Consider the following 24849-nt stretch of genomic DNA (forward strand, 5'->3'; position numbering starts at 1 on the left):
CTGCCTTCCTGACTCACCGACCGCCTCACCCCCCAAGCGCTGAGACTCGCCTCTGAGTCAGGGAGCTGCGGCTCCCCTGCGCCCGCGGCGGCCGATGGTCTAAGCCGCGCTGCACTCGGCTCTCCCTGCCCGCACTCCCCCGCCGCCCGCTGCGGCTTGGTACGGCCCGAGGGGGCCGCGGTGCGCGTTGGGAGCGGAGCGGGGCGGGCGGCGGCGGGGAGGGCTCCTTAACCTGCGCTGTCCCGCGGCGTCGCCATGGCCCTCAACAAGTCTATGCATGCGCGCAACCGCTACAAGGACAAGCCGCCCGACTTCGCCTATCTGGCCGCCAAATACCCTGAGTTCCAGCAGCACTTGCAGACCACCCTCACCGGCAGGGTGAGGTAGGGCCCGGCCGCTGAAGAAGCGTCGTGAGGGAGGGACCGATGGAGGGAGGAAGGGATGGATGGATAGGGAGGGAAGGAGGGAGGGGGAGAGGGAGGGAGGGGGGGAGAGAGAGGGAGGGAGGGAGAGGGAGAGAGGGAGGGAGGGGGAGAGAGAGGGAGGGAGGGAGAAAGAGAGGGAGGGAGGGAGAAAGAGAGGGAGGGAGGGGGAGAGAGAGGGAGGGAGGGAGAAAGAGAGGGAGGGGAGGGGGAGAGAGAGAGGGAGGGAGGATGGGGGGGAGGGAGGGAGGGGGAGAGAGAGAGGGAGGGAGAGAGGGAGGGAGAGAAGGAGGGAGAGAGGGAGGGAGAGAGGGAGGGAGGGAGGGAGGGGGAGAGAGAGAGGGAGGGAGAGAGGGAGGGAGAGAAGGAGGGAGAGAGGGAGGGAGGGAGGGAGAGGGAGAGAGGGAGGGAGGGGGAGAGAGAGAGGGAGGGAGGGATGGGGGGAGGGAGGGAGGGGGAGAGAGGGAGGAGGGAGGGAGAGAGAGGGAGGGAGGGGGGAGAGAGAGGGAGGGAGGGATGGGGGGAGGGAGGGAGGGGGAGAGAGGGAGGGAGAGGGAGGGAGGGAGGGGGAGAGAGAGAGGGAGGGAGGGATGGGGGGGAGGGAGGGAGGGGGGAGAGAGGGAGGAGGGAGGGGGAGAGAGAGAGGGAGGGAGGGAGGGGGAGAGAGGGAGGGAGGGAGGGGGAGAGAGAGAGGGAGGGAGAGAGGAGAGGGAGGGAGGGAGAGAGAGAGGGAGGGAGGGAGGGAGGGAGAGAAGGAGGGAGAGAGGGAGGGAGGGAGGGAGGGATAGGCCGGGCCGTGTCCAGGGGCTGTGGAGCGGCTCCCGCCGCCTCCATCGTGCCTTGCCCCTGCGTGTCCGCCCCCGTGCGTGTCCCCCCGGCGGGCGAGGCGGCGCCGGCGCCGTAACCGCTGCTCGTACGTTTCAGCCTGAACTTCAAGGACCCCGAGGCAGTGAGAGCTTTGACGTGCACTCTTTTGAAGGAGGATTTCGGCCTTACGATTGACATCCCGGTGGAAAGGCTTATTCCCACCGTTCCCTTGAGGCTGAACTACATCCACTGGGTGGAGGATCTCATCGGTCACCAGGAGGCTGACAAGCGAGTCCTGAGGCGTGGCATTGACATAGGTACTGGGAAAGGCAAAACGGGCAGCTCCTTATTTGCTGTCAGGGAAACTAGCAGATACTTTCATTATGTTTTTTTAACTAACCCACAGAGAATAGACTGGGCTAGGCTAGGCCAGACCAGGTTGGAAGTGACCACCACATCACCCACCAGCCCTTCCCTATTCGTGAAGAGGAGGTCAAGCATAACCTTATCCCTGCAGAGAAATGTGAAGTTTAAGAAACAAAACCTGATCTCCTTCTATGATCAATTGAAAGCCTGGTGGATGTGGGGCAGGCTGTGGATGTGGTCTGCCTGGAATTCAGCAAGGCCTTTGACACCATCCCCCACAGCAAACTGCTGGTTAAGCTCTCAGCCTGTGGCTTGGACCATTTCACTCTGTGCTGGGTTAGGAATTGGCTAGAAGCTGAGCCCAGAGAGTGGTGGTGAATGGTGCCACATCCAGCTGGAGGCCAGTCACCAGTGGTGTGCCCCAGGGATCAGTGCTGGGCTCCATCCTCTTTAACATCTTCATTGATGATCTGGATGAGAGGGGTCAAGTCAGTCATCAGCAAGTTTGCAGATGACACCAAGCTGGGGGCAGATGTTAGTCAGTTAGAGGGTAGAAAGGTTCTGCAGAGGGACCTCAACCGAGTGGACAGATGGGCAGAGTCCAATGGGGATGGCATTCAACAAGTCCAAGTGCCAGGTGCTGCACTTTGGCCACAACAACCCCATGCAGAGCTACAGGCTGGGGTCAGAGTGGCTGAGAGCTCCCAAACAGAGAGGGACCTGGGGGTGCTGATTGACAGCCACCTGAATATGAGCCAGCAGTGTGCCCAGGTGGCAAAGAGGGCCAATGGCATCCTGGCCTGCATTGGGAATAGTGTGGCCAGCAGGAGCAGGGAGGTCATAGTGCCCTGTACTCTGCTTTGGTTAGGCCACACCTTGAGTCCTGTGTCCAGCTCTGGGCCCCTCAGTTTGAGAAGGACATCGAAACACTTGAGCGTGTCCAGAGAAGGGCAACAAGGCTGGGGAGAGGCTTTGAACACAAGCCCTATGAGGAGAGGCTGAGGGAGCTGGGGTTGTTTAGCCTGGAGAAGAGAAGGCTCAGGGGTGACCTCATTGCCCTCTACAACTACCTGAAAGGTGGTTGTGGCCAGGTGGGGGTTGGTCTCTTCTCCCAGGCAATCAGCACCAGAGCAAGAGGACACAGTCTCAATCTGTGCCAGGGGAGGTTTAGGCTGGATGTTAGGAAGAAGTTCTTCCCACAAAGAGAGATTGGCCATTGGGATGTGCTGCCCAGGGAGGTGGTGGAGTCACCATCACTGGAGGTGTTTAGGAAGAGACTGGATGAGGCACTTGGTGCCATGGTTTAGTTGATTAGATGGTGTTGGGTGATAGGTTGGACTTTATGATCTCAAAGGTCTTTTCCAACCTGGTTAACTCTATTGTGTTCTAGTCTATTCTGTTCAGCTTTTATGGTCTTGAACTCTGTTCCAGTGAAGCTTTGTGTGGTGTAAAAAGAAATGATAAAGTAAGTACTGTTAGTGATGCATGTAAGGTGTCACTGGAAGGGAATTTAAAGAAAGGAAAAAAGATAGTATTCTCAGTCTTCCAATTAGTGAATTACATTGTATTAGCAGTCTGGTTTTCATAGTATAGTATCATAGTATCAGTCAGGGTTGGAAGGGACCACAAGGATCATCTAGTTCCAACCCCCCTGCCATGGGCAGGGACACCCCACACTAGATCAGCCTGGCCACAGCCTCATCTAGCCTGCTCTTAAACACCTCCAGGGACAGGGCCTCAACCACCTCCCTGGACAACCCATTCCAGGGCTTCACCACTCTCATGGGGAAGAACTTCCTCCTCACCTCCAGCCTGAATCTCCCCACCTCCAGCTTCATTCCATTCCCCCTAGTCCTGTCAATGTTTTGCCTGCACAAGAGATTTTGTGAGCTGCATGACAATGGTTTGTAGCATTCCTTCTGGGAAAATGTATTCTGTGGATTTAGGTGCCTTTGACAGATGAATCTGTCTTTTTTAAACAGATTGTTGTTGTTGTCATATTTGGGGTGGAAGGGGGGAAAGGAAGCCAACCTCAGAAGTTGATCATTTACTAGAAAATTGATTCCAGATTATTAAATATCCTTAAAGTGTGTATTTAACAATGGACCATTTCAAAGTGAGGAAATAAAGTCCACTAAAGAACTGCATAATAGCTGATCAGTGATCAGTGTGTTCTTGAAACTGGTTCTTTTTTGTTGTAGCAAGTGCACTGTTAGCAGATCTCTTTGTACACCAGCAGAGATGTCATTTGCATTTCTCCTGGCTTTTCACTCTTGCAGGGACAGGGGCATCTTGCATATACCCATTGCTTGGAGCAACTTTGAATGGCTGGTATTTTCTTGCAACAGAAGTGGATGATATGTGCTTCAATTATGCCAAGAAGAATGTGGAGCAGAACAACTTGTCTGATCTTATAAAAGGTAGGATGTAATAAGTTACCATGCTAATGTTGCCACCTACTTTTTTTCCCCCTTCAGTGGCCAGCATGGTGCCCATCCACAAGAAGGGCTGGTTGGATGAGCCAGGGAATTACAGGCCTGTCAGCCTGACCTCAGTGCCAGGCAGGATGATGGAGCAGGTCATCTTGAGTGCAATCACACAGCACTTAGAGGATGGCCAAGGGATCAGGCTCAGTCACCATGGATTTAGGAAGGTCAGGTCCTGCCTGACCAACCTGATCTCCTTCTATGATCAGGTGACCCGTCTGGTGGACGTGGGGAGGCCTGTGGATGTGGTCTTCCTGGACTTCAGCAAGGCCTTTGACACTGCCCCCCACAGCAAATACCTGACCAAGCTCTCAGCTCGAGGCTTGGACAGCAGCACTCTGAGCTGGGTTAGGAACTGGCTGGAGGCTGAGCCCAGAGAGTGGTGGTGAATGGTGCCACATCCAGCAGGCAGCCAGTCAGTAGTGGAGTCCCTCAGGGATCAGTGCTGGGCCCCATCCTCTTTAACATCTTTATTGATGATCTGGATGAGGGCACTGAGTCCATCATCAGTACATTTGCAGATGACACCAAGCTGGGGACAGGAGTTGATCTGCTGGAGGGTAGAGAGGCTCTGCAGAGGGACCTTGAAAGGCTGGAGAGATGGGCAGAGTCCAAGGGCAGGAGACTGAACACATCCAAGTGCCAGGTTCTGCACATTGGCCACAGCAAACGCCTGCAGTGCTACAGGCTGGGGTCAGAGTGGCTGGAGAGCAGCCAGGCAGAGAGGGACCTGGGGGTGCTGGTCAATGGTAGGCTGAACATGAGCCTGCAGTGTGCCCAAGCAGCCAAGAGGGCCAATGGCATCTTGGCCTGCATCAAGAACAGCGTGGCCAGCAGGAGCAGGGAGGTCATTGTGCCCTGTACACTGCACTGGTTAGGCCACAGCTTGAGTCCTGTGTCCAGTTCTGGGCCCCTCAGTTTAGGAAGGAGGTTGACTTGCTGGAATGAGTCCAGAGAAGGGCAACAAAGTTGGTGAGGGGTTTGGAACACAAGCCCTATGAGGAGAGACTGAGGGAGCTGGGGTTGCTTAGCCTGGAGAAGGGGAGGCTCAGGGGGGACCTTCTTGCTGTCTACAACTACCTGAAGGGAGGTTGTAGACAGGTAGAGGTTTGTCTCCTCCAGACAGCCATCACCAGAACAAGAGGACACAGTCTCAGGCTGCGCCAGGGGAGGTTTAAGTTGGATGTTAGGAAGAAATTCTTCATAGAGAGATTTGCATTGGAATGTGCTGCCCAGGGAGGTGGTGGAGTCACCATCCCTGGAGGTGTTCAAGAAGGGATTGGATGTGGCACTTGGTGCCATGGTCTAGTCATGAGGTCTGTGGTGACAGGTTGGACTTGATGATCCTTGAGTTCTCTTCCAACCTTAGTGATACTGTGATACGGTGATACTGTGATGTGTTGCTGCTGAGATGAACAGAATCTGTTTGGAGAACTCTGCCTGTCTTGGGCTTTCCCTGCTCTCCAACATAATTCCATGGGATTTTTGTGCTTCACTTTGATTTTGTGTTTGTTTTTTTTTTTTTTTTTCCCTCCATAACATTGAAAATGTAAAGTAAAATAAAATTGGAGAAGCATTGCTAACAGGAAAGGCAGTGAAATACTCTGGCATCTGTGGCCTCAAAGTCTCAAAGCATTTATTTGTCTCATTTATGAGCAACAGCAACTGCTGGTTTTACACTTTGGTGCCAACCATCAGTCCAAATGCCAGCCAAAGAGCTTTTGGCTTTGACTGTGATGTGTAATTGTAATTTAGCAATGAATAACTAGCAATGACTACTTTTTAGTTTGTTACAGCTGTTGTTCTTGCTCTGTATAACCTGACCTTTGGTAGTTGCCAGCTGCCCTAACAACTTTGTATTCTTAAGATAATGATGGGCTGTAGTACGAAGTGTTGGGAGGAGAGGCTTGCCTTCTGTCTCTCTTCTGAAAATCTCTGTTCTATATACATTATCTTTGAGTTGCTGGTAAAGTCTGCAAGAAATCCTCCTTGCATGCTTGTAATGGGCTGGGGCAAGCCCCCTCCCCACCACGGGCAGAAATAACGACTCAGACAAAGGGATTGCAAAAGTGCTGGAAAGTTTAAATAGAAAACAGTGAGTGTGTGCAGAAAACCAGAAGCATGGTGACAAGAGAAACCCCAAAACAGACCCAGAAATATCCCATCCCCACCTGAGGGTGCACCCAAGACCCCCAGGGCTTCTCTTTCCCTCCCCCTCCCCCCCACACTGCTAGGCTAGTCTCATCTGGCCAGATCTGAGACTGCCCATGTCTTGGTCTGGAGAGGGAAAGAGACTCAAGTTCTTTTAGAACATTCCCATGTTGTGAAATTAGAGGCACAAACGAGGCCAAAGTATCAACAGCTAGACTATTTATTATGTAAATAAAGTGGACATAAGAAGGGGAGAGGGAGAAAATAAAGAGGGAGAGAGAGAAGAGAGAGAGAAGAGGAAAGGAATTATATTACCACACCCCTCATCCCCCCCAAGACAGTTTGAGTCTGTGGAGGAAAGGTGCTGCAGGAGATGTTGGGTCTGTAGAGAAACGGTGCTGAGGCTTTGGCTGGAGAAGAGCTGTGGTCATCAGGGGAGATGTTGGGTTGGTACAGGAATGGTGCTGAGGCTTTTGCTGGAGAAGAGCTGTGGTCATTAGGGGAGATGTTGGCTTGGTACAGGAATGGTGCTGAGGCTTTTGCTGGAGAAGAGCTGTGGTCATCAGGGGAGATGTTGGCTTGGTACAGGAATGGTGCTGAGGCTCCTCTGGGCAGCCTGGGTCTGTAGAGAAAGTGTGCTGAGGCTTTGGCTGGAGAAGAGCTGTGGTCCTCTGGTGTGCTGGGTTGAGGCAGTCCCCTTCCCCACCCCTGGCAACAATAAAACACTCAGACAAACGGATTGCAAAAGTGATGGAAAGTTTAAATAGAAAGCAGTGAACCTTTACAGAAAAGCAAAAGCACAGTGGTAAAGAAAAATTCCCAAACAGACCCAGAGAGATCCCATCCCCACCTGAGGGTACACCCGAGACCCTCAGGGCTCCTTCTTCCCCCTCCCACTGCTAGGCTAGTCTCAGCTGGCCAGATCTGAGACTGCCCATCCCCCCGTGGCCTTGGGCCTAGCCAGGCCCAAAACCAGGAGACATCTCCCCCAGTTACCGGCTGACGGAGGAGGAAGAAAAGAGATAGTGCTAGACTCCGCACTGGATCTTATAGTGGTGCAAAGGATTGTGGTATGAAATACTACATAATTTCCTGTGTCCACCCCTCTGGGCTGGACTTCTGGACACAGGAAGTAAACATTGCAGGGGGGCACCCAGTTCAAACTGTAACAGCAGCCTCTTTTCTCCGGAGCAACATTGTCCCGGCTTTCCCTTCTCAGCGGCCTGGCCTGTCTCCTGTGTTTCCTTCATCTCCCTTTTTCTCCCCGTTTTCCTCCTCTGTTTCTCTCTACAAACCAGTAGTTGCTCCAGTCTTTTATGCAGTTTTTAGTCCTTAGGTATGTATTCAAATATTGTCCCTCAGGAATTCCAGGGGCAGGAAATAATCCTTAGGTTCTGTGTATTGCTGTGTGTTTGGGCAAGATTTTGGATGGTTGGGGGGGGGAATCTCTTACACATCAGGAAACAGGTGGTAAAAACCATTGTGTCACCCTGCCCAGGGTACTTGATGGGTGGAGATTATCTTGCCCTGAAGGCGTGAGTGGCTGGGTCATTGTTGTATGCCAGCTGTGGCCCAGTGAGCAATGTTATCTTTGCACCTTCCAAGAGTCCTTAGTGGCTCTGCCTAATACATATTGTCTGGGCAAATAGCAAGTGATTTTATCTTTGTTGAGTACACCAAGAGAGACAAACTTATTGGTCTCTCACAGCCCATCTCCCCGCCGTGGCCTTGGGCCTAGCTAGGCCCATGGCTGGGAGATCTCTCCCCCAGTTACGGGGTGTCAGAGAGGAAGGAAAGAGGAAGTGCCAGACCCTTGGGACCTCCCAGGTGTGGTTTGTGCAGTGGCATCCAGGCCAGCACCCAGCCTAAACCACCACAGTGCTTTATGTATCCTTTATGTATGCTCTAACTGGACTTTCATGCACATTGAAGCACCTGCTCCTTGGGCTGGTGTTCCTGTGGACTTCAGAAGCTGTGTCACAGGACTGACTTGACCACAGTTTCCAAGGGACTTGGGGAAGGACAGTTGAGATCTGTGTGGAATATCTGGAGCCCCTATTCCAAGAGGGATCTGGAGGTGCTGGAAGTTGTCCAGAGAAGGGCCAGGAGGATGATCAGAGGGCTGGAGCACCTCTCCTATGAGGACAGACTGAAGGAGTTGGGGCTGTTCAGTCTGGAGAAGAGAAGGCTCTGAGGTGACCTCATTGTGACCTTCCAGTATCTGAAGGGGCCTACAAGAAGGCTGGGGAGGGACTGCTCAGGATCTCAGGTAGTGATAGGACTAGGGGGAATGGAAGAAGCTGGAGGTGGGGAGGAAGTTCTTCCCCATGAGAGTGGTGAAGCCCTGGAATGGGTTGTCCAGGGAGGTGGTTGGGGCTCCCTCCCTGGAGGTGTTTAAGGCCAGGCTGGATGAGGCTGTGGCCAGGCTGATCTGTTGTGGGGTGTCCCTGCCCATGGCAGGGGGGTTGGAACTAGATGATCCTTGTGGTCCCTTCCAACCCTGACTGATTCTATGATACTATGATCTGCCTTCACCCTTGTAATGGGTGGACCCAAGTGAGCAGAAGGTTTATCCAGAATGGAACTCTTTTGTTGTTGTGATTCTTTTAACTTGTTTAAGGTGGTAGTTCCTGTGCAGGGTACATAGTATTGGTAACACAGGAATTCTGTGTTATTATAAAGTTAGGTGTCTGTTTTGTTGTAAAATTGGGTGTAAAACCAATCTTGTTGCTGTGTAACCTCTGCTGAGATACCTTGATGTTAGTCTTTCTTAGCTTTGCACTTTAGAAAGACATTAAATAAAGGGGACAGACCAAACAGTGTATTTCCTTGAGTGCCATTCTAGAGTTCTGTATCTTAAAATAATTCTTTAGTTGTGTTTTTCTCCTCTGAGGAGCCAGAGAGGTAATCACCTGACACTTCTGATAATTTTTGGAAGGTGTTAAAGTGTATTCCTAGTTGCATCTGAGAAGTCATTACAACTCAAGTAGTTCCTATATTAAACTGACTGATGTTGGTGTTGAAAGGATGGAGTTAATTTTTGGCTGAGTAAGCTTCCACTGAACTGGTCTGAAACCAGGATAACAAGAATGAGAGGCCCTTAAGACTAAAGAACAGGATGACCTTGAAGGTTGAAGTAACCAGAAACAAGACAGTAAGATTCTGCCAACTTTTGTACATAATGCCTTAGAATCAATAAGGTTGGAAAAGACCTCAGAGATCATCAAGTCCAACCTGTCACCCAACACCTCCTAACTAAACCATGGCATCAAGTGCCACATCCAATCCCCTCTTGAACACCTCCAGTGATGGTGACTCCACCACCTCCCTGGGCACCACATTCCAATGGTGAATGACTCGCTTGGTGAAGAACTTTCTCCTCACCTTGAGTCTAAACCTCCCCTGGCACAGCTTGAGACTGTGTTCCTCGCCTTGTTGTGGCTTCTGACAGAAACCAGAAACAGATCTGGACTAAGATTGAATCATTGAGGTGTCTGCTACATAACCTGTGGGGATTTTAATACTAAAACACATGCCTAAGCGGAGAATTTAGGTGTAAGTGTAGGACCACCTTAGTGTAATGAATTAGGTAATTATATAATGAATTAGGTAGTGAATGGAGCACCTGTACAAAGTCTGATGTGATACAAAGTCATATGTACTAGTTCTCTGTTACTTGTGCTGTATATAAACTGCTCTTAGAATAGAACTAACCAGGTTGGAAAAGACCTTTGAGATCATCTAGTCCAACCTGGAGAAGAGACTCAGGGGTGACCCTATTACTCTCTACAACTACCTGAAGGGAGGTTGTAGACAGGTGGATGTTGGTCTCTTCTCCCAGGCAGCCAGCACCAGAACAAGAGGACACAGTCTCAGGCTGCGCCAGGGGAGGTTTAGGCTGGATCTTAGGAAGAAGTTCTACACAGAGAGAGTGATTGTCCATTGGAATGGGCTGCCTGGGGAGGTGGTGGAGTCACCATCATTGGAGGTGTTCAGGAGGAGACTTGATGGGGTGCTTGGTGCCATGGTTTAGTTGATTAGGTGGTGTTGGGTTGGTTGATAGGTTGGACATGATGATCTTGAAGGTCTCTTCCAACCTGGTCTATTCCATGTAAATTCTATCACCCAACACCATCTAATCAACTAAACCATGGCACCAAGTGCCTCATCCAGGCTCTTCCTAAACACCTCCAGGGATGATGACTGCACCACTTCCCTGGGCAGCACATTCCAATGGCCAATCTCTCTTTCTGGGAAGAACTTCTTGCTCACCTCCAGCCTAAAGCTCCCTTGGCACAGCTTGAGACTGTGTCCTCTTGTTCTGGTGGTGCTGGTTGCCTGGGAGAAGAGACCAACCCTCACCTGGCTACAGACTCCCTTCAGGTAGTTGGAGAGAGCAAGAAGGTCTCTCCTGAGCCTCCTCTTCTTCAGGCTAAGCAACCCCAGCTCCCTCAGCCTCTCCTCACAGGGCTGTGCTCCAGACCCCTCCCCAGCTTTGTTGCCCTTCTCTGGACACCTTCCAGCAACTCAACATCTTTCCTAAACTGAGGGGCCCAGACCTGGGCACAGTGCTGTGGTTTGAGCTAATGGTGGCATAGTGTGGTAGTTTAAAATTTAGCTGCAGATTTTGAGCAGAAAAGTAGAAAAATATAACTGAATCACTGTTGGGTGTAAAAAGGAAAACAAAAGATCATTCTAAACAAATTCATTGGATAAATGCCTGGGATAAGAGGAGCTGTATCCTAACAATTCTTCACATTTCCCATTCCTTTTCTCTTCTGATCTTGGCTCTTTTGCTTCACTCAGGAGAAGAGAATGTGCTTCTGGCTGGCCTTGGGATAAGTTTAGCCCACTGCTTTCTCTCAACATCTCTCTCTCTTGGGACAAGGGAGTTTGGGGGGGGCAGTGGAATGGCTTCCCAGGTCTTTGGACCAGTGGGGTTTTGTGTTGTTTGCTAATTGTAAATGTCTGTATAATATTGTAACTCCTGTATGTTTTGTACACATCCATTGCATTCCATTGTAGAGTGCAGATCTTGCTAGTGAATAGAGCTTCATCTGCTTCTAACTGAGTTGTTCTGGCTAAAAGGTAATGCTGGGGGGAAACTTCAACCCACCACAGATGGCTTTGCAGAACTACCTCCTAGCACTCTTTTCTCTGCACAACTGGGATAAATAAAACTCTTCTGTCTGTCTATCCAGGCTGCTGCCTCCTGGGTAAATGACCCTGCCTTTGGAATAACAAACTGCTGTGCATAAACATGCAAGCTGCTTGTGTGCTAGTCCTTAGCTGGGGTCTGCATTTGCATGCTGCTATTTGTTACCTTCTTTCATAGAAAGAAAATGCTGTCTAGAAAGGGCAGGTTTGCTATGGTGAATTGTTTTAGCAAGCACTGAAACATCAGGAGTGTGCTAGATGAAATAAAAAAGTGCTTTACTGACCAAACTTCTGCTTTCAATTAGTGGTTAAGGTACCACAGAAGACTCTTCTAATGGATGCCCTGAAAGAAGAATCTGGGATTGTTTATGATTTCTGCATGTGCAACCCTCCCTTTTTTGCCAACCAATTGGAAGCAAAGGTAAGTTAAACTGGAGGAGACTTGACAGGGTGCTTGGTTGCATGGTTTAGTTGGTTGGGTGGTGTTGGATGATAGGTTGGACGCGATGATCTTGAAGGTCTCTTCCAACCTCTTTATTCTGTTCCATTCTATTCTGTTCCATTCTATTCTGTTCCATTCTATTCTGTTCCATTCTATTCTGTTCCATTCTATTCTGTTCCATTCTATTCTGTTCCATTCTATTCTGTTCCATTCTATTCTGTTCCATTCTATTCTGTTCCATTCTATTCTGTTCCATTCTATTCTGTTCCATTCTATTCTGTTCCATTCTATTCTGTTCCATTCTATTCTGTTCCATTCTATTCTGTTCCATTCTATTCTGTCCCATTCTATTCTGTCCCATTCTATTCTGTCCCATTCTATTCTGTCCCATTCTATTCTGTCCCATTCTATTCTGTCCCATTCTATTCTGTCCCATTCTATTCTGTCCCATTCTATTCTGTCCCATTCTATTCTGTCCCATTCTATTCTGTCCCATTCTATTCTGTCCCATTCTATTCTGTCCCATTCTATTCTGTCCCATTCTATTCTGTCCCATTCTATTCTGTCCCATTCTATTCTGTCCCATTCTATTCTGTCCCATTCTATTCTGTCCCATTCTATTCTGTCCCATTCTATTCTGTCCCATTCTATTCTGTCCCATTCTATTCTGTCCCATTCTATTCTGTCCCATTCTATTCTGTCCCATTCTATTCTGTCCCATTCTATTCTGTCCCATTCTATTCTGTCCCATTCTATTCTGTCCCATTCTATTCTGTCCCATTCTATTCTGTCCCATTCTATTCTGTCCCATTCTATTCTGTCCCATTCTATTCTGTCCCATTCTATTCTGTCCCATTCTATTCTGTCCCATTCTATTCTGTCCCATTCTATTCTGTCCCATTCTATTCTGTCCCATTCTATTCTGTCCCATTCTATTCTGTCCCATTCTATTCTGTCCCATTCTATTCTGTCCCATTCTATTCTGTCCCATTCTATTCTGTCCCATTCTATTCTGTCCCATTCTATTCTGTCCCATTCTATTCTGTCCCATTCTATTCTGTCCCATTCTATTCTGTCCCATTCTATTCTGTCCCATTCTATTCTGTCCCATTCTATTCTGTCCCATTCTATTCTGTCCCATTCTATTCTGTCCCATTCTATTCTGTCCCATTCTATTCTGTCCCATTCTATTCTGTCCCATTCTATTCTGTCCCATTCTATTCTGTCCCATTCTATTCTGTCCCATTCTATTCTGTCCCATTCTATTCTGTCCCATTCTATTCTGTCCCATTCTATTCTGTCCCATTCTATTCTGTCCCATTCTATTCTGTCCCATTCTATTCTGTCCCATTCTATTCTGTCCCATTCTATTCTGTCCCATTCTATTCTGTCCCATTCTATTCTGTCCCATTCTATTCTGTCCCATTCTATTCTGTCCCATTCTATTCTGTCCCATTCTATTCTGTCCCATTCTATTCTGTCCCATTCTATTCTGTCCCATTCTATTCTGTCCCATTCTATTCTGTCCCATTCTATTCTGTCCCATTCTATTCTGTCCCATTCTATTCTGTCCCATTCTATTCTGTCCCATTCTATTCTGTCCCATTCTATTCTGTCCCATTCTATTCTGTCCCATTCTATTCTGTCCCATTCTATTCTGTCCCATTCTATTCTGTCCCATTCTATTCTGTCCCATTCTATTCTGTCCCATTCTATTCTGTCCCATTCTATTCTGTCCCATTCTATTCTGTCCCATTCTATTCTGTCCCATTCTATTCTGTCCCATTCTATTCTGTCCCATTCTATTCTGTCCCATTCTATTCTGTCCCATTCTATTCTGTCCCATTCTATTCTGTCCCATTCTATTCTGTCCCATTCTATTCTGTCCCATTCTATTCTGTCCCATTCTATTCTGTCCCATTCTATTCTGTCCCATTCTATTCTGTCCCATTCTATTCTGTCCCATTCTATTCTGTCCCATTCTATTCTGTCCCATTCTATTCTGTCCCATTCTATTCTGTCCCATTCTATTCTGTCCCATTCTATTCTGTCCCATTCTATTCTGTCCCATTCTATTCTGTCCCATTCTGCTGGCCCTTCAGTGAGGGGGAGGGTGGCAACAAGAGCAACCCCTTCCCTTGAGGAAGGTTGAGTGGAGAATCTCAAGTCATAATCACAGATTCATTTCAGTAGGAAGAATCAGAAGACTGATAACAGCTTTGACATAATGAAAAAAAGCCTTAGAAATCTTAGTTTAAAAGCAACAAAACTTGTGGTTTATCCTTAAAGACAGAATCACAGGTTCATAGAATCAGTTTGACAAGTCTGGTGCTTAACTGTGTCCCTCAGCACCACTTTTAAACACTGCCTCTTCTAAACAGCTCCAGAGATGGGTTTTCAACCACCTCCCTGGGCAGCCTGTTCCAGTGTTTGAGAATTCTTTCCATGAAGATGATTATAGTAATATCCAACCTAAACCTCACTTGGTGCAACTTGAGACCGTTTCCTCTTGTTCTGTCTCTTGGTAGTAGGGAGAAGAGACTGGCACCTACCTTGGTCCAACTTCCTTTCAGTAGAAAGAGAGAAGGTCTCCCCTCAGCCTCCTTTTCTTCAGACTAAACAACCCCAGTTCCCTCAGCTGCTCCTCACAAGACCTGTTCTCCAGGCTCTTCACCATCTTTGTTGCCCTTCTCTGGACCCACTCCAGTGTCTTTCTTGTAGTGAGGGCCCCAGTACTCAGTGTGGCCTCACCAGTGCTGAGTCCAGGGGGATAATCACTTCCCTGGTACTGCAGATGCACTATTCCTGACACAGACCAGGATGTTCTTCACATTCTTGGCCACCTGGGTGGCTTACGTTCAACCAGCATAATGAAGGAGCATTTCAGTCTTCTCCCTCCCCAGCTGAGGGAGCTGGGGTTGCTTAGCCTGGAGAAGAGGAGGCTCAGGGGTGACCTCATTGCCCTCTACAACTACCTGAAGGGAGGTTGTAGCCAGGTGGGGGTTGGTCTCTTCTCCCAGGCAACCAGCACCAGAACAAGAGGACACAGTCTCAAGGTTGGTTTAGGCTGGAGATGAGGAGAAAGTTCTTCCCTGAAAGAGTAATTGGCCATTGGAATGTGCTGCCTGGGGAGGTGGTGGAGTCACCATCCCTGGAGGTGTTCAAGAGGGGATTGGATGTAGCACTTGGTGCCATGGTCTAGTAGTCATGAGGTGTTGGGAGACAGGTTGGACTTGATGATCTTTGAGGTCTTTCCAACCTTGTTCATTCTATGTTAGTAGGATACTGATTTGTGACTGTGTCGGGTTGAAGCAGATCCTCCCTTGCCTTCCACTGGGGCAGAAAAAGTGAGACTCAGACAAATGGATTGCAGTAGTGATGGAAAGTTTAACTGGAAGAGCAGTGAGTGTTTTACAGAGAGCTACAAGCACAGTGACAAAAAGGAACCCAAAGCAGACAGAGTCCCTTATAGCACACCCAGAAGCCTCCCAGCACTTCCCTTCTCCCTACCTGAGGGTATACACAAACCCCCTAGGGCTCTTTCTTCCCCACCCCCCTCCACTGTTAGACTAATTTCAGCTGGCCAGATCTGACAGTGCCCTTCCCCTCCTGACATTAGGCCTAGCCAGGCCTAAGAGGCCTTGAGTTAACTCCCCTTCCATTACCAGATAGGGAGCATCACCCATGGGAGCAGCGAGGGAAGATAGAGGAAGTGATAGACTTTGCAGGTAGATTTACAGGGAGCAGGACATTATGGGTATGAAATACACAGCTTCCTGTGTCCACCCACTGGGCTGGACCCTCAGGGCACTGGAGGTGTATCTTGTGTGGCAGCAACAGGAGGCACCCAGCCTGAACTACCACAGCGACAAGTAAATTAGCTAGGTTTGAGACTAGGGAATTCCCTCTGATTTACTTATTTTGAGCATACCTGTTACTATTCATGTGTCTGTTGTCTGTGGTTCTGATAGAAGCAGGTTGACCAGAGGTGGTGACACTTGCTGCCCACTGAAGGCTGAGGCAGGAAGCAGTGTGGGAGGCAGCCTAACATTTCATTGTGTGTTCCTCTCTAACGTTCTGCTCTCTGCAGGGAGTGAATTCTCGGAACCCACGGCGCCCCCCTCCCAGCTCTGTCAATACAGGAGGGATCACAGAAATCATGGCTGAGGGGGGAGAGCTGGAGTTTGTCAAAAGAATCATTCATGACAGTCTGCAGCTTAAAAAGAGGTTACGGTGAGTACTTCATTCATTAGTGAAAACAAACCTGAGCCAACCAACCAACAACAACAAAACCCCAGACCTCCCTTTTGTCTGCTGCTTTGGCAGAAGTCACAAACATTATGGTTTTTTTAAGTAAGAAATGTTGCTGTGGCCTCCTCTTCTCCAGGCTAAGCAACCCCAGCTCCCTCAGCCTCTCCTCACAGGGCTGTGCTCAAGGCCTCTCCCCAGCCTCGTTGCCCTTCTCTGGATGCACTTAAAGTGTCTCGATGTCCTTCTTAAATTGAGGAGCCCAGAACTGGACACAGGACTCAAGGTGTGGCCTAACCAGTGCTGAGTACAGGGGCACAATGACTTCCATGGTCCTGCTGGCCACACTGTTCCTGATGCAGGCCTAATATTGCCTGATACTAAGGAGAAGAAGGAGCCAATGAATTTTTTTTGCCTAGTGTCTGAGGATCAACTCCCTCTGTATCTCTGGCTAGCAATTCCTGATGCAGGCCAGGATGCCATTTGCCTTGTTGGCCACCTGGGCACACTGCTGGCTCATGTTTGGCCAGCTATTGTAGGAGGTAACATTTTCCACAGAACTGAAGTCACTGTGTTTAACAGGATTCTTGGTTGTTTAGGTCCTCTTTCAATAACAGACTTAATGTATTACCTAAAATCTCAGACTCCCTCGTTCAGTCTATCTTCCAGCCTTCTGTTCCAATTCTTGTTTTACTTTGTCCTATCTCTGTTTAAGAGTGTGATTTTTGTTGTTGTTTTGGTTTTAAATCTATTGTTCTTGCAGGCTTCTGATCCAAGTAGGTTTTTTTTCAGATAGTTACCATTTTCACTTGCTCTGCATTTGTGAAGTGCCTTGTTCACATGTTGTTTGCAGATGGTACAGTTGCATGCTGGGGAAGAAATGCAGCTTAGCACCGCTGAAAGAGGAGCTTCGAATCCAGGGGGTGAGTTTGTGTAGAGAATCATAGAATCAATAAGGTTGGAAAAGGCCTCAGAGATTATCAAGGTCAACCTATCACCCAACACCTCATGACTGACTAAACCATGGCTTCAAGTGCCACGTCCAACACCTTTCTGAACACCTCCAGTGATGGTGACTCCACCACCCCCCTGGGCAGCACATTCCAATGGCCAACCTCTCTTTCTGGGAAGAACTTTCTCCTCACCTCGACCCTGAACTTCTCCTGGTGCAGCTTGTGACTGTGTCCTCTTGTTCTGGTGCTGGTTGCCTGGGAGAAGAGACCAATCCCCTCCTGGCTACAACCTCCCTTCAGGTAGTTGTAGAGAGAAATAAGGTCTCCCCTGAGCCTCCTCTTCTCCAGGCTAAACAACCCCAGCTCCCTCAGCCTCTCCTCCCAGGGCTGTGCTCAAGGCCTCTCCCCAGCCTTGTTGCCCTTCTCTGGACAAGTGCAAGTGTCTCAATGTCCTTCTTAAACTGAGGGGCCCAGAACTGGACACAAGACTCAAGGTGTGGCCTAACCAGTGCTGAGAACAGGGGCAGAATGACTTCGCTGCTCCTGCTGGCCACACTATTTGTGTTGCAGGCCAGGATGCCAGTGTATATCTTCTATATATTATGTTCCAATGCATGCAAGTGATCATTACTGAATTACTTCACAGAGTTTATTTACAAGAAGAAACTGCAATTCATTGTTAGAGAGACACTCAAAGCAATTGCCATGGAATGTAGATTCAAAGCTTATAGAGAAGTAGCACATCCAGATTTTTGTCTTTACTGGGGTAGAAGCATTTCTTTGGCCTTTCCAGAACATAAGAAATTCTGCTTTAGAATAGCCTTTGCAGGGCTGCTACTTCTGTTTCCTTTTAGCTAATGTGCAACTAGTGATTTAGTTGATAAAAGTAACAGTAACATTGTTTAAGTGGCAGAAATTCTTTGTGTTCAGCTCTGGCACCAAGTGAAGCTGAACCTTATGCTACTATTCTGATGCAAGAAGGATGTGCAAAGAACATTTTTTTATGGCTTACTGGAGGAAGTGTAGTCTTGTCTCATTTCCAAACACAGACAGTGGTTGTGAGATCTCTCCTTACATACACTCTCACAGTATCGCCAAGGGTGGAAGAGACCTCAAGGATCATCGAGTCCAACCTGTCACCACAGACCTCATGACTAGACCATGGCACCAAGTGCCACATCCAATCCCCTCTTGAACACCTCCAGGGATGGGGACTCCACCACCTCCCTGGGCAGCACATTCCAATGACGAACAACTCTCTTAGTGAAGAACTTCCTCCTCACCTCAAGCCTAAACCTCCCCTGGCACAGCTTGAGACTGTGTCCTCTTGTTCTGGTGCTGGTTGCCTGAGAGAAGAGACCAACCCCCAGCTGGCTACAACCTCCCTTCAGGTAGTTGGAGACAGCAAGAAGGTCTCTCCTGAGCCTCCTCTTCTCCAGGCTAAGCAACCCCAGCTCCCTCAGCCTCTCCTCACAGGGCTGTGCTCAAGGCCTCTCCCCAGCCTTGTTGCCCTTCTCTGGACACCTTCAAGTGTCTCAATGTCCTTCTTAAACTGAGGGACCCAGAACTGGACACAGGACTCAAGATGTGGCCTAACCAATGCAGAGTACAGGGCACAATGACTTCGCTGCTCCTGCTGGCCACACTATTCCTAATGCAGGCCAGGATGCCATTGGCCCTCTTGGCCACCTGGGCACAGTGCTGGCTCATATTCAGGTGGCTGTCAATCAGCACCCCCAGGTCCCTCTCTGTTTGGGAGCTCTCAGCCACTCTTACCCCAGCCTGTAGCTCTGCATGGGGTTGCTGTGGCCAAAGTGCAGCACCTGGCACTTGGATTTGTTGAATGCCATCCCCGTTGGACTCTGCCCATCTGTCCAGTTGGTCAAGGTCCCTCTGCAGAGCCCTTCTGCCCTCTAACTGACTAACATCTGCTCCTCTGCTCCTAACTTGGTGTCATCTGCAAATTTACTGCTGATGGACTCAATCCCCTCATCCAGATCATCAGTGAAGATGTTAAAGAGGATGGGGCCCAGCACTGATCCCTGGGGCACACCACTGGTGCCTGGCTGCCAGATGGATGTGGCACCATTCACCACCACTCTCTGGGCTCAGCCTCCAGCCAGTTCCTAACCCAGCTCAGAGTGCTGCTGTCCAAGCCAGGGGCTGACACCTTGGCCAGGAGTTTGCTGTGGGGGACAATGTCAAAGGCCTTGCTGAAGTCCAGGCAGACCACATCCACAGGCCTCCCCACGTCCACCAGGCAGTCACCTGATCATAGAAGGAGATCAGGTTGGAGAGGCAGGACCTGCCCCTCCTAAATCCAGTTCAGTAGAGAGGTGAAGGACAGAGAATGCATGGTGAAATCACTTCCCAGAAAGATTAGCCACAGGGCTAATACCTAGGTCAGCATCTTCTTTTGTCCCTTAAACTATGGGACAAAAGAAGATGCTGACCTAGGTACCGGGTTTCAAGTCTTTGACTTATGTACTGTTGCACTTCAGTCTGAGGAAAGTAAGAGAGAAATCCTTGCAAGCCTTGTGTAGAAAAGCTGAGGGTTGGTTTTGTATTTTTCTTGACACTACCAATTTAATTTTGTTCAGAGTTTTAATCCTTGTTGTTAAGACAGATAGGAATGTGGTGACTGTAGCCAAGCACACACTGTGTTGTGGTTCAGGTTAGGAATCAGCACAAGTGTTCCCAAAAGCCCACTTGTTATTCAGATGGGTTTGAAATTTGCTGTGTTCCTCTGAATTTTTGATAGAGTTAGGAATCTAAAAGCAGAGAAAGTTCTTTTCCTCTCTCTTTTTGAATACATTTCTCAAAAATAAGATTGTTGTTTATTTTTTCTGTGCAGACCTGGGGCTTGAGTCCTGTGTCCAGTTCTGGGCCCCTCAGTTTAGGGAAGATGTTGAGTTGCTGGAAGGTGTCCAGAGAAGGGCAACAAAGCTGGGGAGTGGCCTTGAGCACAGCCCTGTGAGGAGAGGCTGAGGGAGCTGGGGTTGCTCAACCTGGAGAAGAGGAGGCTCAGGAGAGACCTTCTTGCTCTCTCCAACTACCTGAAGGGAGGTTGTAGCCAGGTGGGGGTTGGTCTCTTCTCCCAGGCAGCCAGCACCAGAACAAGAGGACACAGTCTCAAGCTGCACCAGGGGAGGTTTAGGCTGGATGTTAGGGAGAAGTTCTTCCCAGAAAGAGAGATTGTCCTTTGGAATGTGCTGCCTAGGGAGGTGGTGGAGTCACCATCACTGGAGGTGTTTAGGAAGAGAGTGGATGTGGCACTTGGTGCCATGGTTTAGTCGATTAGATGGTGTTGGGTGATAGGTTGGACTTGATGATCTTGAAGGTCCATTCCATTCCATTCCATTCCTCTGGAGCTGATAATTCAATGTGAGGTGGGATGGTTGATATTTATCCTTACTGGTATTAAGCACGTTCTCCATACCATACATAGATGCTGCAGAGCATCCACCTGTGGATAGACTAGTTAACACTAGCATTGGATCTGAGTGTTGTATGTAAAGGCAATGGAAGTTGAGGGTTGATTTCTGGGGGCAGAGATAGGCAAGTGTTTCTGGGCACGTTTCAGCCATCTGCAGACAGGTTGAGTGGCTTGGCTTCCCAGCCCTTTGCTGCCTTTGTGTTCCTTTGCTACAGCAGTGGGTTCAGTATTGAAATGCTGAGCAGGAACATGTTCTGAACAAGGAGGAAGGATGTGCTTTTTGCAGAGTCAGAATGCATGTGTGCTGTAAGCCTGCTGGATGGCTGCACTAAAAGGGTCATGTTATGTGTTGCTGAACCTGAAATGCTGAAAGGGCTTCCAGACTTGAACCATGGACATGGCAGGGCAGAAGGGGAAGTCCTGGGCATGGGTACTAGGTATGGCACTGACCAGCTTCAGGTGGCCCTGGCATCCATGAACCATGTCAGAAAAAGATCTCTATTTCTTGTCATGAGAAGATAACTCTATGTAAGTGTTGGGGCTGTTCAGCCTGGAGAAAAGAAGGCTCCAGGGAGACCTTAGTATCAGCCTTCCAGTACCTGAAGGGGGCTACAAGAAGGCCAGGAAGGGACTTTTTACAGGGGGTTATAGTGGTGGGATGAGAGGGAATGGATTGAAGCATGAAGAGGGTAGAGTTTGGCTGGATGTATGAAGGAGATTCTTTACAGTGAGGGTGGTGAGACACTGGAACAGGTTGCCCAGGGAGGTCATGAATGTCCCCTCCCTGGAGCTGCTCAAGGCCAGGCTGGATGAGGCCTTGTGACGCCTGGTCTGGCGAAGGGTGTCCCTGCCCATGGCAGGGGGTTGGAACTAGATGATCTTTAAGGTCCCTTCCAACCCAAACCTTTCTATGAATCTATAAATCTGTGTAATGCTTTTAAAATGGAAAAGCTGTGCAGTAAACCAATGTTGTGTGTTAATGCAAGATGAAGTTTTGTGGTGTTTCTTTGCACAGGTTCCTAAAGTTACTCACACTGAATTCTGTCAAGGACGCACCATGAGATGGGCATTGGCATGGAGTTTCTATGATGATGTTCAAGTACCTGTAAGTTGCTTCATTTTGACCTGCTTCTGATTGTGCCTCTAATTGGAAGAAGGGCCTGGTTAAGCTATAACTGCTGTAAACCAAACTGTTCTCCTTCAGACTGGGACGCAGATGTGCTGGGCTATGTGGACAGTTTTAACTTAACTGACTGCCAGACTGTTAGTTGTTACATGTCAGTCATAAATGACCCATGTTTAGGGAGGAAAAAGAAGCCTGTGCAGGGACTTACAGTGTGGCCAGCAGGAGCAGGGAGGTCATTCTGCCCCTGCACACTACACTGGTTAGGCCACACCTTGAGTCTTGTGTCCAGTTCTGGGCCCCTCACTTTAGGAAAGATGTTGAAATGCTGGAAGGTGTCCAGAGAAGGGCAATGAGGCTGGGGAGAGGCCTGGAGCACAGCCCTGTGAGGAGAGACTGAGGGAGCTGGGGTTGCTTAGCCTGGAGAAGAGGAGGCTCAGGGGTGACCTTCTTGCTCTCTACAAATACCTGAAGGGAGGTTGTAGCCAGGAGGGGGCTGGTCTCTTCTCCCAGGCACCCAGCACCAGAACAAGAGGACACAGTTTCAAGCTGCACCAGGGGAGGTTCAGACTGGATGTTAGGAGGAGTTTCTACACAGAGAGAGTGACTGCCCATTGGAATGTGCTGCCCAGGGAGGTGGTGGAGTCACCATCACTGGAGGTGTTTAGGAGACTGGATGGGGTGCTTGTTTCCTCTTGCTCTAGTGCTGCTTGCCTGGGAGAAGAGACCAACCTTTTCCTGGCTACAACCTCCCTTCAGGTAGTTGTAGAGGGCAAGAAGGTCTCCCCTGAGCCTCCTCTTCTCCAGGCTAAGCAACCCCAGCTCCCTCAGCCTCTCCTCACAGCGCTGTGCTCAAGGCCTCTCCCCAGCCTTGTTGCCCTTCTCTGGACACATTCAAGTGTCTCAATGTCCTTCTTAAACTGAGGGGCCCAGAACTGGACACAGGACTCAAGCTGTGGCCTAACCAATGCTGAGTACAGGGCATAATGACTTCCATGCTCCTGCTGGCCACACTGTTCTTGATGCAGGCCTAATATTGCCTGATACTAGGGAGAAGAAGGAGCCAATGAAATTTTTTTGCCTAGTGTCTGAAGATCAACTCCCTCTGTACCTCTGGCTAGCAAAAGCATTATCCTTTTAGCTGGTTTTAATCTAAAACTCTTTGGAGTGAAGTGAAGTGAAACTCCAGCCATGTCATTGATTGTTTAGTGGCTTACATTGTACTCTTAATCCCAGTGTTTTTTGAGTATGAAGTCATCCATTATCAGCACATAGCTTTGTAACCTTGTTTTAATTTCTTCTTGTAGTCACCTCCATCTAAAAGAAGAAAACTGGAAAAGCCCAGAAAACCAATTACATTCATGGTCTTGGCTTCTACAGTCAAAGAGTTATCCAGCAAAGCTGCAGCTATGGGCTGGGATGCTGTGGAACCTATTGCTGTGGTGAGGGCCTGGGTAGAGAAGATTCTCACTGATCTCAAGGTACAGTATTAAGTATTATGTGTTAAAAAAAGCCCCAACAACTCATGCTACTTGAAAGTATTCCTGTGAGAGGATGGTGTGAAGTTCTGCTGTTTTCTGCACTAGGTTGAGCATAAACGTGTTCCCTGTGGGAAGGATGAAGTTAGCCTCTTTGTGACTGCCATTGAAAACTCCTGGATTCATCTGAGGAGAAAGAAGCGAGAGAGGGTAAGGCAGTTAAGAGAACTTCCTCGAGCTTCTGAAGGGACTCTGCAAGCAATGGAAGAAGGGAAAAAGTGCCAGAAGAGCGTCAGCAGCAATTTGGACTGTGAAAACTCCAAGACCGAAGACTCTGAAACAGCGTTGATGGCCCCTGAGGAGGATGCCTGCTTGGCTGCAGGGGATGAGCTAAAGGAAGGCTCTGCCACCAAAGAAGAACATGATGAGCATGTGAAGGAGGAGGAGGAGGAGATGGAAGCAAATGGGGAAGAATCATCACTGGGCAAAGGTTCCAGTAATGCAAAGGAGGAACCTTGCCCTTCAGAGGAAGCTAGCAATCCCACAGCTGACAAAGAGCAAAGTCCCAGAGAAGCGAGTAGATGCTTTCTCTTTAAGTGTTTAATGAATGTGAAGAAAGAAGGCAACGATGTGGTAGTAGAAATGCACTGGGTTGAAGGAGAGAACAGAGACTTGATGAACCAGCTCTGCACATACCTACGTAATCAGATCCTTCGCCTGGTTGCCAGTTAGCCCTCTTCCTGCTTCCTCTTAAAGTAAGCCAGTGCTCAAATCCAGTCACCTATTTTTAAGAGAATAAAATTTCCAGTTAGCAGAACTTGGCATTTTTTTTTCTCCTGGGGGGAATAAAAAAAAGAGTAAAAAGGAGATTAAAGTCCCCTTAATAGCTTTGTGGAAAGCTGCAAGGAGCGCCTGAAGTAAATGTACTTCATTGGACATGGAGCGGTGGAGAAGTCACAGCTTTTGTGCTGCAGTTGTAAAACTCCATGTTGAGAGATGAGAATACTGCTTCAGACACCAACAATGCTTACTCTGGTCTGTTGGCTGGTGCAATAGAGTTCTCTATATATTGTTACTAAGTAGAATTATTGACTGAAATATTTTCCTTCCCTATTTTTTCAACGCTAACGCAGGCAACGATTGGTCTGCTGTGGGAGCTGCTTTCTGCAGCAAGGAGTCTCCAACCAAGGGTTTAAGTATGCCTCTCTTCAGTGCATTTAACCTTTGATCTAGAGAGTAGCAAGACTGATACATCCTTCTGAGTGTTGATTCATTAAAACTAATTGCTTTAGAAAAAATTTGTGTTGTCCTTTCCTCCTAGGGCTTGTGTTTTGAGGTGTGGAAGAGCCTGCTAGCATCATCTGGTTTTGGAAACTTCATTTTAACCAAAACCTAAACAAACACACTGCATTGGGTTAGGAACTGGCTGGAGGGCTGAGCCCAGAGAGTGGTGGTGAATGGTGCCACAGCCAGCTGGCAGCCAGGCACTAGTGGTGTGCCCCAGGGATCAGTGCTGGGCCCTGTGCTCTTTAACATCTTTATTGATGATCTGGATGAGGGCATTGAGTCCATCATCAGTAAGTTCGCAGATGACACCAAGCTGGGGGCAGGAGTTGATCTGCTGGAGGGTAGAGAGGCTCTGCAGAAGGACCTCGACAGGCTGGACACAGGACTCCAGGTGTGCCCTAACCAGTGCAGCGTACAGGGGCACAATGACTTCCCTGCTCCTGCTGGCCACACTATTCCTGATGCAGGCTGGGATGCTGTTGGCCTTCTTGGC

At 48.9% G+C, this 24849-nt stretch overlaps 1 protein-coding gene across 1 annotated transcript; it reads left to right on the forward strand.

Moving 5' to 3' along the window:
* The first annotated feature begins 190 nt into the window (after window positions 1-190).
* Window positions 191-24367, forward strand: METTL16 (methyltransferase 16, RNA N6-adenosine). The gene is made up of 9 exons (XM_068165924.1): window positions 191-383; window positions 1347-1546; window positions 3875-4015; window positions 11695-11810; window positions 15922-16064; window positions 16933-17002; window positions 21484-21573; window positions 22899-23072; window positions 23178-24367. The coding sequence occupies exons 1-9, from the start codon at window positions 256-258 to the stop codon at window positions 23799-23801; spliced, it is 1686 nt and encodes a 561-aa protein (XP_068022025.1). The 5' UTR covers window positions 191-255; the 3' UTR covers window positions 23802-24367.
* Window positions 24368-24849: the final 482 nt, after the last annotated feature.

The sequence above is a fragment of the Melanerpes formicivorus genome, unplaced genomic scaffold, assembly GCF_026170545.1.
Source record: "Melanerpes formicivorus ecotype bairdi unplaced genomic scaffold, bMelFor1.0.p_v2 SCAF_95, whole genome shotgun sequence".
Taxonomy (NCBI): domain Eukaryota; kingdom Metazoa; phylum Chordata; class Aves; order Piciformes; family Picidae; genus Melanerpes; species Melanerpes formicivorus.